Source organism: Hemiscyllium ocellatum, chromosome 5 (assembly GCF_020745735.1).
Source record: "Hemiscyllium ocellatum isolate sHemOce1 chromosome 5, sHemOce1.pat.X.cur, whole genome shotgun sequence".
Taxonomy (NCBI): Eukaryota; Metazoa; Chordata; class Chondrichthyes; order Orectolobiformes; family Hemiscylliidae; genus Hemiscyllium; species Hemiscyllium ocellatum.
In genome coordinates, this window is record NC_083405.1 from 59,014,131 (window position 1) to 59,028,373 (window position 14,243).

The window sequence follows — 14,243 nt, forward strand, 5'->3', positions numbered from 1 at the left end:
TTGCTGAAAACATGTTCAGTTATGTGTGATAAAAAGGCGGTGTTGGCTGGAATGTTGAACTTGAAGGTAATGGTGCTAACATCACATTAGGGAAAAAGTGAGGACTGTGGTTGCTGGAGATCAGAGCTGAAAATGTGTTGCTGGAAAAGCACAGCAGGTCAGGCAGCATCCAAGGAGCAGGAGAATCGACATTTCGGGCATGAGCCCTTCTTCAGGAATCATTCCTGAAGAAGGGCTCATGCCCAAAAAGTCAATTCTCCTGCTCCTTGGATGCTGCCTGACTTGCTGTGCTTTTCCAGCAACACATTTTCAGCTAACATCACATTAACTTTACACACTGACAAACGTCATGACCTGCCTACTCTTCATATTTCTACCTAACTCCCATTGCACCCTGGTCACGCCCTCACTAACATTGGTTATACACAACTCATACTAGAAATATGAATGCACAAAATCAACACTAGTTTGGACATCAAACAGAATTCATACAATCTTAAAAAAAGGGCACTTTCAATTTTAATTTAGCGGCAAATTACCAGAGTGGATGAGGCACAGAGAAAAAAGGGAACAGAGAAAGAAGAAACAAGTAAGGAAAAGATGACTCAGACTTTACAAACTTTGTGAAAATTGAGTTTTGGAGGTGTATCCTGTGCATTTGCCAAATTTGATTAGCCAAAGTATTTATTTTCTGCACAACCTGGTTTGTGAACACATGACTGAAGAGTGAAAACTTTCTTGTGTATCAGCAGCCCACAAGACAAATGGAAAGTGGTGGTAGGAACGTGATTTAAATTTTCACAATGATATAGACCAGAAAGCCATAATATATAGGAGCAAAATTAGGCCAGTCAGCCCATCGAGTCTGCTCTGCCTTTCAATCATGAAATCATGGAATCCCTATAGTATGGAAAGATGCCATTCAGTCCATTGAGTCTGCATCCACCCACCAAAGAACATCTCACCCAGATCCAGATCCAGGTCCAGACCCAGGCCCCCATCCTAACCTATAATCCATTTAGCTTGCACATACCTAGATACTTTAGCATGTTGAATCCACCTAACCTGCACATCTTTGGAATGTGGGAGGAAACTGGAGCACCTGGATAAAACCCATGCAAACCCCACACAGTCACCCAAGACTGGAATCAACCCCAGGTTTCTGGCAATGTGAAGTAGCAGTGCTAACCACTAACTATGCCAATGCAGCAGCACAAATCATGACTGACATATTTCTCAACCCTATTCTCCTGCCTTCTCCCTGTATTGTGGTCTCCTTACTCATCAAGAACCTATTTATCTCTGTCTTAAGTGCACACGAAGACTTGGCCTCCAAGCCTTCCATGGCAAAGAATTCCACATATTAACCATCTTCTGGCTGAAGAAATTCTTCCTCATCTATGTTCTAAAGCGTCATCCCTTCAGTCTGACAATATGCTCTCAGGTCCAAATCTCTCCCACTATTGGAAATATCATCTCCACATCCACTCTATCTAGGTCACTCAGTATTCAGTATGTTTTATTGAGAGCCCACCTCATCCTTCTAAACTCCATCAAGTACAGATCCAGAGTCCTTAAATGGTCCACATATGACAAGCCTTTCATTCTTCTAATACGTATGTGTAGTAGAGACATGTAAGAGACACCACACTCCTTAATGCTAAAATTCCTGTTGCAAGTTGTGCAATGATGGAAGGTTACCCCTCAATTTAAAATCAAGTTAAAGTTTCTTGGATAATTTTCACCAAGCATGTCAATGCAGTCACCTGGATGACTCATGCCTGGTTATAGATGAGGAAGTGGTTTGCCAGCATCAAGAGAAGAATGAATGTGAGGATGTAATTCAATGTTCTGCACATTTTCCTGTGAGACTGTTAAGCATGGAACAAACAACATTAGCGGCACGGTGGCTCAGTGGTTAGCACTGCTGCATCACAGCATCAGGGACCCAGGTTTGATTCTAACCTCAGGTGACTATCTGTGTGGAGTTTGCACATTCTTCCCGTATCTGTGTGGTTTCCTCTGGGTGCTCCGGTTTCTTCCCACGATCCAAAGATATGCAGGTCAAGTGAATTGGTCATGTTAAATTGTGTTAAGTGCATTAGTCAGGGGTAAATGTAGGGGAATGGGTCTGGGTGGGTTACTCTTCGGAGGGTCAGTGTGGACTTGTTGGGCCAAGGGGCCTGTTTTCACACTGTAGGGAATATAATCTAACAAGAAAAACCTAAATTGAAACTCCTTGCAGCTTCCAGGGAGTTTAGGTCAAAGAATGGTGCACAACGATTGCCATTTTACATGCATGAAGGGCTGGATATTTGGCTTTATAAGTGATGCACCTAGCAACTTTCAAACAATAAACTAACAGGTAATAATTTTTATCTTTTGAGTTTGCCTCATGTAAATCTGAAGGAATCATTCACAAAATCCCACATGTAAATTGGAAATGGCAGAGGCAGGTCTCTCCTGATAGTCACAGGATGTCTGGAGGGATGCAGAAACATTGCCAGCAAGGTTCTGTCTCGACTGCCTCCAGTATCATGCATTTGTTATTTGATCCTGAATTCCTATTCTTCCATTAAAACATTCAATGTAATCAAAATCTCCAATGGAATGCCACAATCACTATTTTGCCTGGTTGATTTAGTTTTCAGTCTTAAATTGAAGCAAATTATTGGGGTTAAATAAAAAATGTAAAAGCTTTGGATTACTTTAACAATGCACCGTAAAAATGATAATTTAAAGCACGCTGAAGGAGCACATTTATCACCAGGTCAAGATCTAGGATTCTCGATGCACTCATCTTCCTGGACAAAGTGTGAGCTATGGACAAAACTTTATTTAAAATTTTGAGATTTGGCAGATGGTTTGAATTGAAAAGCTATGCTACTTTATTGAGACTTCCATATGCCTGTAATGCCACTTTGGTTTGTCCTCTCAAATAAAGCACTGCAATTTTTTTTATAGAATAAGTACATAAAATCCAAGTCTAGTTTTATGATCAATGAACATGCAGCATAACATTCAGCTAGTGGCACACCTTCTTGCAAAAGTAGTCCCTTGTAAAGGAACAGGACAGTTTGAGGTAAACAAAGTAGAGGGGTAACCATTTGTTATGCAATGCAGTCATCAAGATATCTCACTACATGTGAGGAGTAATGGACTAATTCTGGCGTGATTTATCTGTGAATGATTCTTACAGATTTACATGAGGCAAGCACAAAAGGTAAAAATTACCACCTGTTAGTTTAGTGTTTGAAAGTTGCTAGGTGCATCACTTATAATGTTAAATGTCCACTGTCACTGGAGTATCATGTTTATTCTATATTCCAGGTTGTACAGTATATAAATGTGTAGTAATGTTTGATAAGCAGAATGATTGGAACAAAAGTAACCTTGAAACATTCCCAGGGAACTGCACACATTGTGAGTGTTGTTCTATTTAATTCCCTCTCACTAGTGATCACTGAACATGAAATGAGTACTGCAAAAATATTTTGACTGTAGCAAATTGGATCTGAATCTTTATCTGAAGTAAGTTGCTCGAAAACCTGTTAAATATTAAGACAATAATTTGATTGTCCTAAGCTTACCTGTAGGCTGTCTATCCATTATTTACAAAAGTGCAGACTCCTTTGAAGCTACAAACATTAGAAGTAAACAAATTCCAGGAAAAGCAATAATTTTGATAGCGGCTTGGAAGGCATTATATTAAATTGTTGCTGGAAGAACTGGATGTCATACATAGCCTTCCTGATTTGCACTCCCTCTGAGCAACACTCTTGACTAGCAAATAAATGTTGTTTAAAGAAAGTTTGTCAGTCTACTCACCGTTGACTTGTACAATTAGTTGACGACTCGCTGATGCCAGCTTCATCCCAGAAACAGTCACTTTAATAGTATATTCACCATCATCACGTAATTCCACTGGGTTAATCAGTAATGAAGCACTGGGAGGGGACAAGAAAAACCTGTGTCCATGTTCCATGTCAGGAGTCAAGGTATTGTTCACAGCAGTTACCAGAAGCATAGAGCCTGAAGATTGACTTTGGAAAGTCCATGTTATCTGAATGTTGTGATCTTTAGTTCCAGTGGTGTAGTTTGCAGGGAGCAGTAAAGGTTGTCCAACAGTTCCCAGGATCAATATGTTTGGCACTGTAACTGTAACATCTCCATAAGAGCCTGAAGAGAAGATTAAAAAAACTGAAAACCCATATGAGTCTTTAATATAGCCACAAAGGTGTGATATTTTAGAAACTCAAAAATATAACTTTTAGACTTGTTTAAATGCAAAATTGTATATATTATTTGTCAAACTATAAGGCAGTGAGAGATTCAGATAGCCATATTAAGTGCAGAGGAGGAACTAAAAAACTTTATACCGTCATTAAAAGTTTGGGACATAGTCACTTTTCTGGGTCTCTTCTATTCCCAGATCTGCTTGTGGCACAGCTTCAGATATTTTTGGTTAGGGTATCGTTGGGGTTAAAATTACATAATCACTCCTCATTTTAATTTGCTTATAAAGCCACTGACAGCCTACCTATAACAGACACTTTGGTTGAATCTGAAAAGTACACAATTAAAATAAAACAACATTAGAGCAAATACTTTTAATATATTGCAAAAATATGATGAAAATTCAGTTTCTGAATTCAGATGAAATTTAGAATAGATTCTTAGGGAAATAAACTCATTAACAATCTCTCAATTCTCCTTCCAAATGACTTGACTAATAAGAGACAAAGGACAGAGAACAGCAAACCTGGAGACCTTACCCAAGTAACCAGTTTTGGTGTGTTATCCTCCAGAATGAAGGCCATCAGCCTACTTGTGTTTGGATGCTCTGACACACGCGCACTGACCTCATCAAGTGCCCATGAACAAGCACGTTTCAGCCAGAATGACTAGAAAGTTATCAGGACCAGGAATCCAAGTTGATTTTTAATTTTTTTTGTTGGAACCTTGTAGCCAATTTAACTAATAACAGTAACTTCAAAACTATCAACTCCATTTCTCATTTAACATTTTTCATTATCCAAATATCTCTTCTTGAGTTCCCTGCCAGAAGTTACAACAGTGCACTAACTTCCACCATGGGTAGGGTGGATCACAAGTTACCCTCAACCAAAACAGAAATCAAACCTTGTTTTTTTGGCAGCAATCTGATCTATACTGACTGTGCAGCCAACTGAGCAAACTAGCCCCATGAGAAATCCGAATTGCTTTGGCACTTTATACTTTTACATGCATGTTGTAGCCTGAACAGTGACACTTCTTTCCATCACACACCTGCTCTTGCCATTTGCTATTGGCATATATTGGAAGGTATATAAGATATATAAGTTGATACTCAACCCCAGTTCTAAGGAAGAGAAATACTGGACTTGAAACATTAATTCTGTTTCTCTCTCCACTGATGCTGCTACACTTGCTGAGTTTCTCCAGCATTCTCTATATTTACTTCAGATTTCCAGTATGCACAGTATTTTGCTTTTACTATCAATACTCAATCCATTTGGCCAGTTCAAAATGAATCTTCCTTGGACATCATATTCTGGAAAGGGACTTAAACCCATAGTTTCTGGCTCAGAAGCAGGGGCATAGCTACGATGCCATAACATCTCTGCAACTTAAATATAAATATTTAAATTAAAGATAGCAATGTATGCTATTGCATTAGTTGGAAACCGAGGTTTAATCTTAAATTTATTTGGTTAAGTGCAAGTTGTTTCAAGCCTTTTGGAGGAACTCTTGCCACAAGGCTCAGTGAGGTTTTTCTCTGCATCTTACTAAAACCTACCGTTTTAACTATAGCATCACCCTCTATGGCATCCCTCACATCTAATTCAATCCCCATTTTACAACATACCATTCCCAGAACAACTTGCCACTCAGTGGATATCCATTGGAAAAAAAGCATCAATTGCTCCAATCCATCTTCAACAGGCCGTTGAACATCTGAACAAGCACTGTCTGTCTAGATCTGCCCGACACAGTTCCTGATGTTTGCTCTGGATGTGACAACAAGGGGTAATTGGCACTCTTCTTTCCAGGCAAAGACTTGGAGGTCCTACTGGATGAAGTGGTGCAGAGAGAGACTTCTTCTTTCCCTAGGACTAGCAATGGAGGCCTCCATCAGACTATGCCAGTTTGGGCTGAGACTTCTACCCAGATTACAGCAATCCCAGCCACACAGAGGAATGCATAGCTCTGTAGGAAAAAGGTCAACGACCTTCTCCACTCCACCAATGTAAGTGCCATCACCTTCTCTCTGATATTTCACATTCATGGTCTCTTGCTACTATACCCACCTCCAACCAAGACTCAAGCTCTATCACTCTCACAGTTGCCTGCAACATCATGTCTCACTCACTGTCACCCACCCCAACCCCAACACTACTCACCCAACACACCCTCTACCCTGCCTACTCACTCATTCACTCAGGACACATCCCTAGCTGTGCCAAAAGAAACATCTGTTCCACCAACTTTATCTCCCCTGATATTGGTCTCTTTCTCATTCCAGGAGACAAAGAGACCACAATAGGGCAGAAAAACTCAAGAAAGTTTGCAGGCTGCCTAACATTTGGCTCTTCAGTCCTTAGGTGGACAGAATCCTGACAGACCATTGAGAGTGGCTGACTGATCATGTCCAAATCCCTGGACTGTTACCTGAATCTTCTCCTTGACTTACTTTGCTGTGACCCTTGAGCGAAGGCTATTATCCTTGATTTGACTGATGCCAGTTACCAACCATGGCAAGCTGTCTGCCCATGTATGTGCTAAATGACATGGCAAGACAGAAGTAATATGAAGTTACCATCTCTAGCTGACAGGCAAAGTGCACAAAGACAAGACAATGTAAGGCAGGAATGCAGTGAGTATCCCGGTAGGTTCAGATTGAAATGCCTATAGATGTACCTGGTCCAGTTCTTGGGTTTAGTGCATGTCCCTGACCACACAATATTGTTGTATCAGCAATATAAAGATAGTTACTGGTGCAGCCTGAGATGTAGCATTGAGGAACAGAAGGATACTGGTCAACAGTGCTATCAAGCAGCACAAACACAGAAAGAGTCTGAGTCTTGACACAGTGCAATTTTCCCCACCCTGGAGCTGGCAAGACAGTTGGCAAGAAGGGGAAATTATGGGGCATGTTAGTTCTGAGGAGAACCACACTCCTTTGTCACCAACAGAAGAATTAAATGGTGGGCAAGAAGGGTGACTTTCTTGATCCACCAGCAATTGAGGCCTTTAAGTGGTAAATAATGACAACTTAATAACATCGGCACATCACTTGCCTGATTACCTGTCTCCCCAGCAGGACAGTAAGGTGGCTCATTTCCTTACTGAGAAACCGTCGCAACCTCCTGCAGTGGAATAGTACAAAAAGCAAGCAAGAGGTTGGCCTCTGGTCTCCAGTCCCTGTCCTTAGCTCCAATACATCCCCTCCCTGCCTCCACCCCCACCCCCACTGCCTTCTCCACTCCCTTGTACTCAGTCCCAGTTCCCTGGTTCTCCTGGTTCTGCCAGGGTCGCTTTGCCATTGACTTTTCCTTAGCCTTGGTCCAAACATAAACAAAAAAAATGACCCTAGTTATTTTTGTCGACATCAAAGCAACATTTAACTGAGTACGGTATTAAGGAAGACTAGCAAAATTGAAATCACTTAGAATCAAGGAGGAATTTCTCCACCACACAAATCCTACAGCAGGAGATCCTCAGGATACTGTTCTAAGTCAAACCATCTTTCCTTGCTTCATCAATGATCTCCCCTCCAACATCAGGTTAGAAGTGGAAAAGTTGTGTAATGATTGCACTGTGTTCAATTTGATGCACAACTCCTCAGTCCATGCCCATGCAAGATCTGAACAACCTACAGGATTGAGCTACAAAATCAGAATTTGTTGGAAAACTCAGCAGGTCAGACAGTATCTGTGGAGAGGAAGCAGAGTTAATGTTTCGGATCCAATGACCCTTCTTCAAAAATCAAGATCTGAAATTTCTGATTTCCACCATCCTCGGTTCTTTCTAATTTAGGAAAGAGTTAAGTTGTAAGTCACTTTCAAGCCACACAAGCTCCAGGCAATGACCAGAGCCAGCAAAAATCTAACTCTTGACATCCATTACAGTGTGGAGCACCTACTGATGAGGTACTGCAGCAACATGCTAAGCTTCTAAACCACTGACCTCTACCATACTCATGAATAAGGCCAACTGATCCCTTTACACCATCAGTCCTTCAGTGTTGTCAATGCAATAATGCTCCTCCTCGAACAAGAGCAAAACAACAACAAAAGCATTATTAGTGCATCTACTCCACATGGAAGACAGCAGTTCAAGACTGTTTATTAGCATCCTCTCAACAGCAATTGGGAATGAGCAATAAATGCAGGTTTTGTGGTGATTTACACATTCCGTGACGAATAAAGATAAAAGATCAGCTGTTCCCAAACCATTTTGAATACTAGCCTTGAACATTTCTTGCGACCATGCGACATCTGGAAAAAGCCCAACAAAGTTATCTCATTCAATTTTCTTTCCCTTTTAAATGACCAAATAATTCACCCTTTGCACCAGAGATTTGAAAACTCACAATGTTAATGATGTTACTTGCATGATACCATCTGTAACATAGAATGCTAATAGTATCAAACACAGTAGAAAGACATGTTGTTTGTAATGAGAACAAGAAGTTGTATTTATATAATGATTTAAAATTCTTATGACTCAAGTAGTATCAGAAAAAAATGATAGCTAGCTGAAGAATTACATAGTGGGAAAAGTGGCTAAAAAGTCAAGAAAAGTGATAAACTTTGAAGGGCAGAGGGTCGTGGAAATATTTTGCAGTAAAGCAGTTGGTGGTTGAGAGGTAGAACAGGGTGTTGTCAGTATTTTGAACAATTTTGGCAATATAATAGTTGCTGTATTCCATTTATTGTGAAAAACTCCTTCCAGGACACACTAGTCCATAAAAAGTATTAAGGGTTACTTTGTGTTCTGTTTAGTTCAATGAAAACGTTTTCTAATGTCCCACTGACTATGTTCAATACAATGTCCGTCAGTCAACATAAAATGAAAAATCTGACCAAACACAGTAGTCTATGTGCTGTAGCAAGTGAGTGATATGTTTGCAAAAATTAAAGTATAATGGATTTGACTAAGAAAATATGGCTTGTTTTTGGAAAATACTGACTACTTGTTTAGGAGTGTTTCCAAAATAAATTGCAAATGAAATGAATAAAATTGAAAGATGACAAAGATCAAAGCTGCATTGACTGGAATTCCTGACACTTACCATTTTTAATTTTCTTCTTTCTACTCTTGATGAAAGTATCATTCTAACTTACGTTGTATGAATTGCCAGAACTGCTGTCATGGACAGCAGGTTGTCATGAAACATTCATCCATATCCTGCTGAGACTTATTATTGCTATCAATTATTTTGGGTCTTACGTCATGAACAGTAGATGGACTAGTTGCAGCTTCTATCGATTGTCTGCTGTACCATCCAAAGAATGGGAATATTAAATAGCTAAACTGTAATTTCTAATTTGAACAATGCTGCCAGCCTGTAATCTAATTGAATTATTGAAATTCCTTCAAATTTCACTGGTAAATCTCAATTTTTAATGCACAAAATACATCTTTTTTTGTAGATAATTGAAAGGTAACATGACTAACAGGGTTAGGGCTATCACAGGAAAATTGAGGCAAATGTGCCTGCAGAGAGAAATCCTTTATTGACATGTAAATTGGACTGGTTGTGGGTAAACAAACTGACTGAAACTAAAGAAAGAGACTAAGAAAAGGACGTTTAGAAGGAGAAACAAGCACTGGTACAAGCGTGCAATATCTCTGCAGTTTTACTCCATTAAATGAAGGAAATGTTCAACAAACCATCAAGTTGGGAGGATTTTGCCATCTTCAATCTGCCTTGTTATTTTATATTTGTCATTAAATAAAGTATATCTCACTCAGTTTTGACTTTGAGTTTTAAACGACTGTAAACATATTGCTATCTGTGTTTAGTTTGTACAATACTAAATCACAAATGAACAGATATCACAATGTTTGCATTTATCACTTAACTCTGCAGAAATGATAAAGAATTATTGTTGGAAGTTCAGAAATATATGAATCTATTTGAAATAATATCACTTCATTGAATCACTAAGGATAAATGTCATCTTCATGGCTAAGAGTTATAGGAAGAGACTGCATAGGCTGGGACTTCTTTCACTGAAACTTCAGAGATTGACGGGTGACCTTTCAGAGGTTTTTAAAAATCATGAGCAGTATAGATAGGTCAATGGCAGGTGTCTTTTCCATATGGTGGGGGAATTCATGACAAGGGAGCATACTTTTAAACTAAGAGGAGAAATATTTAAAAAGAACTTAAGCGGCAACTTTTTTAAATAGAGAGTGGTTTATGGGTGGAATGAACTTCGAGAGGTAGTTGGATACGCAGATGAATATGAAAGGTTTTCAGGGATATGAGCCAGAAACGGGTAGGTGGGGCTAGTTTAGTTTAGGATTACGTTTGGCATGGACTGGTTTGACTAAAGGTTAGAGGGCTGATGATGGGCTTTTGCCTGAAATGTTGATTTTTCCTGCTCCTCAAATGCTGCCTGACCTGCTGTGCTTTTCCAGCACCACTCTAATCTTGACTCTAACCTCCAGTATCTGCAGCACCCACTTCTGCCTGGTTTGACTGAAGGGTCTGTTTCCCTGCAAGATGACTCTATGATCTTTGAAGTGGTGGGTGTGCGTACAGTTACAACATTTAAAAGACATTTGGATGAGTACATAAACAGCAAAGGTTTGGAGGGATATGGGCCAAGTGCAGGCAAGGGACTATTTTAGTTTGGGATAATGCTTGGCATCAGCCTGAAGAAGGGCTCGTGCCCGAAACGTCAATTCTCCTGCTCCTTGGATGCTGCCTGACCTGCTGCGCTTTTCCAGCAACACATTTTCAGCTCTGATCTCCAGCATCTGCAGTCCTCACTTTCTCCTATAATGCTTGACATGGACTGGTTGGACCAAGAGGTCTGTTGCCATGCTGAGTCCACCCAAGTTTTATTCCAAATCATTGGATTGAAAATTGAGTGTGCTGACATTCAATAGATGTCCTACTTTCCCAAATTACTACCTAGGTAAAAAAGCTAAAATACATCTGAAATTGAAAAGTTCCCAAACCTATTACACTTGGAGAAGATTTTTTGGAATATAAATGGGAATGGGGGAGGAAGTGGGCTGGAACCACGGGTGATGGAGAAGATACCGTGCCACAATAGTTTGCCATTGGCAGATTGCCAAGCCATGAAGGGGCATATATGGTATGCTCACTACTTCTCGGCCAAGATAATCTGATTAAAAAATTTAGCTGGATTGCAAGTATCACACTGGTTCTTTTCCTCCATTTCTCAAAAGTTCATAAAATTGCCACCATTGTTCCCTAACTATCCTGGCTAGCTGGGAAGCTCCCTGCCCCACATTCTACAAGCAGGCCTCACATATGACAGCACACATACCATTAGCACTGACCTTAGATGGAATCCAACTGAGGGATGCCTCCTGATGTGAGAGGTTTTGCTGCCACTGCACTGCTGGGTATGTTTTGGAAAGTGCAGAAGGTTTACCAAACACAACAGTCAAAATCTTTGATCAAAGGCTTCAACCTGTCATATCCTGACACCAACTCAACTTCTTGCCTTTTGGGGACTATCGGTTATTCATGGTTTGCAATCACTGACCACTTCCTGCCTTTGATGTCTGAAACATTTGTGCATCTTTCAATATCCAAGATTTCAAACCCACATTTGGTGTCTTCTGATTTTGACTTCCTCGTTTACTTGCCTTCTCTTTCACTCATTTTGACCTTGATGTTCCCTTGCACTGAGGGCCCTGCCCATTCCCCTTGGTTTCTGAGCGACAAAATGAAAGAACAGAACCCTCCAATCACCCACTTCATCTTTGGGTTGTAACGGCAATGAAATAGCATTTTAGAATACTTATTTATCTTAGATTTGCATTTTACATTGGGGCTAGGTAAAATAGCATTTAACAATTCTGCAATTGTGTTGTATTTTATTTCAAGTTGCCACTTTATAAGCAGCAATAATCATAGGGGCTGACAGGTTTGCCTCTTGATAATTCCTTGATACTTAGGTTCCACTCTGTGGATCACAGATTTTAATTACAGACTAATTTATCTGGCATCAGTTGTGGCAGGGGTGACATTAACATTAAAACATAAACGTGAAATATATGTTGTGAATAAAAATCATGCAAAAGTTCTGCCATAAAAAAGATTTGGAATTTGTAATATAGTTAGTTAAAGTAGCCTGTTCCAGCTAAGTGAGTGTAAACAAATATGATGGGCCCTGCATTTTCCCTTTATTTTCCAGAACATTTCCTTTTACAGGAAGATTAAGATCTTCCTGCTAAAAGGTAGAGGGAATGTAGTTTTACAGATCACCAAATAAAATCCACTTCCTAACTTTAGATTGAATCTTCTCATGGACAGAGGCAGAAACATGTCCACAGGTTCACAATTTGCGCTGTCGAATCCCTCTTCCGCCACTTGCCAGCCTGTGTGACAAGAAGCAGAATGATATCTGGAAAACAATATATAGTTCCAATAGACTCTTATCTGCAATGGCGGTAAAATGTATCACTTCGACCTAACGACCTGATCATCCTCATTCGTTTTGTTCGACTTTCAGCGAGAGGAAATGGTTTAGAAATAGATCCGAATCGATTGAACGTAGTTCTGTGTAAAAGCTTCAGATAAGACAAACAAACCGAGGCTGGTCACTCAACAGCAAGCCGAAAGCTACTCCGGGTTTGAACCAAATACCGTGGGGTTGTGACCTGTAGACTGTCCTCATGCAAGGCAATTCCCCAATATTGGTTACCCTCAGATTTTGTTGCAACCCTTGTTTAAAAGCAAGTGAACATGTATTCAAACATTTCAGGGAACAGCATGCAATTGGTCAGTGAACGTTGGATCCAGCCTCTTGCAGCAATCGTAGACCCTGAATTATTGTTTGAATTATTTAACTAAGCTCAAAACTTTTTTTTTTGATGATCAAACACAAACAACTTTATCTATTTTTCTTACCTATTGTCAGGATGCATATCTCATACAGCAGGAAGTGAGCTTTGCTACTGAAGGGATCCATGAAAGCATCGTGCCCCATGGAGAGCCTGTGTGACCGGATACTGTTCCTGGTCGGGTGCAACTGGCCCCAGCTTCGTTTGACAGTGAAATGAGTTTACTCCTGGCTTTGGCTCCGGGTTCTCATCACACACGGAAAGAGAGAGAGAGAGAGATAACAAATATAAACACACAGCGCACCTATCCATCAGTTTAATATCTCCTCCCATTTCCACAGCTCCGACACACTATGGAAGTGCTAACATTGGAATATCATGCAGTACTTCATTGTGAATAAATCACCATTGTGCGTACATTCGAACATGGGTCACCAGAACTTTGACAATCCATATTTAGCATTATTGGGTTTCCTATGTTTAAAAATCGGACTCTTGTTGGATGGAAACTCAAATACATCCTTTTTGTGTGAAATTTCAGGTGCGTGCCTAATAACTGAGCTGAAGGGGGAACTTTGATAACTTTGGGGAACTGTTTACAATCTGATCTGAACTGAAACCTATTAAAGGCGGAATAAAGGGATCTCGAAGCATACAAGGCACGTCCTGTTTATTAACTTGACAATGAAAATCATTTATTTCAACCATTAAAGAGGAATTGCCTTGCATTAGGGCAGTCTACAGGAATAGCAAGAATTTGGTGACTGCAACAGGTCATAAACCCATGGCGTTTGGTTAAAGCCGGGAGATGATTTCGGCTTGCTGTTGAGTAACCAGCCTTGGTTTAGCAAAGTGCAGTAACACCGACACTACCAGCAACATTCACCATAGTCTGAGTCCTTAAGGGTTTTGGTAAGCGGAGTGGAGCTGTAGCGACTGCCCTCAGTTATTTGTCTCGGGGATGCACAGGGCGGATCCACTGTTGGTCTTAGCTGAACTACGTTTGATCGATTCGGATCTATTTGTTAACCGTTTACTCTCGGCTGAAGGTCGAACAAAACGAATGAAGGTGACCAGCTCTTTAGGTCGAAATGATACTTTTTATAGACACCACAGATAAGTGTCGCATTGGAGCTTTTTTTTCCAGATACAATCATTTACTTCAACTTCTTGAAAACACAAAC

At 40.2% G+C, this 14,243-nt stretch overlaps 1 protein-coding gene across 2 annotated transcripts in view; it reads right to left on the reverse strand.

Annotated features, from left to right (window-relative positions):
- Positions 1–13,303, reverse strand: part of hepacam2 (HEPACAM family member 2) — a 101,399-nt gene extending 88,096 nt beyond the window's left edge. For both annotated transcript variants that reach the window (XM_060825463.1, XM_060825462.1), the window contains exons 1-2: positions 13,127–13,303; positions 3,829–4,179 (exon numbers count right to left, since the gene is read on the reverse strand). In XM_060825463.1, coding sequence (XP_060681446.1) covers positions 3,829–4,179; positions 13,127–13,205 — 430 coding nt within the window. In that variant the 5' untranslated portion in view covers positions 13,206–13,303. The remainder of the gene's footprint in view (positions 1–3,828; positions 4,180–13,126) is intronic.
- Between the last annotated feature and the right edge of the window lie 940 nt (positions 13,304–14,243).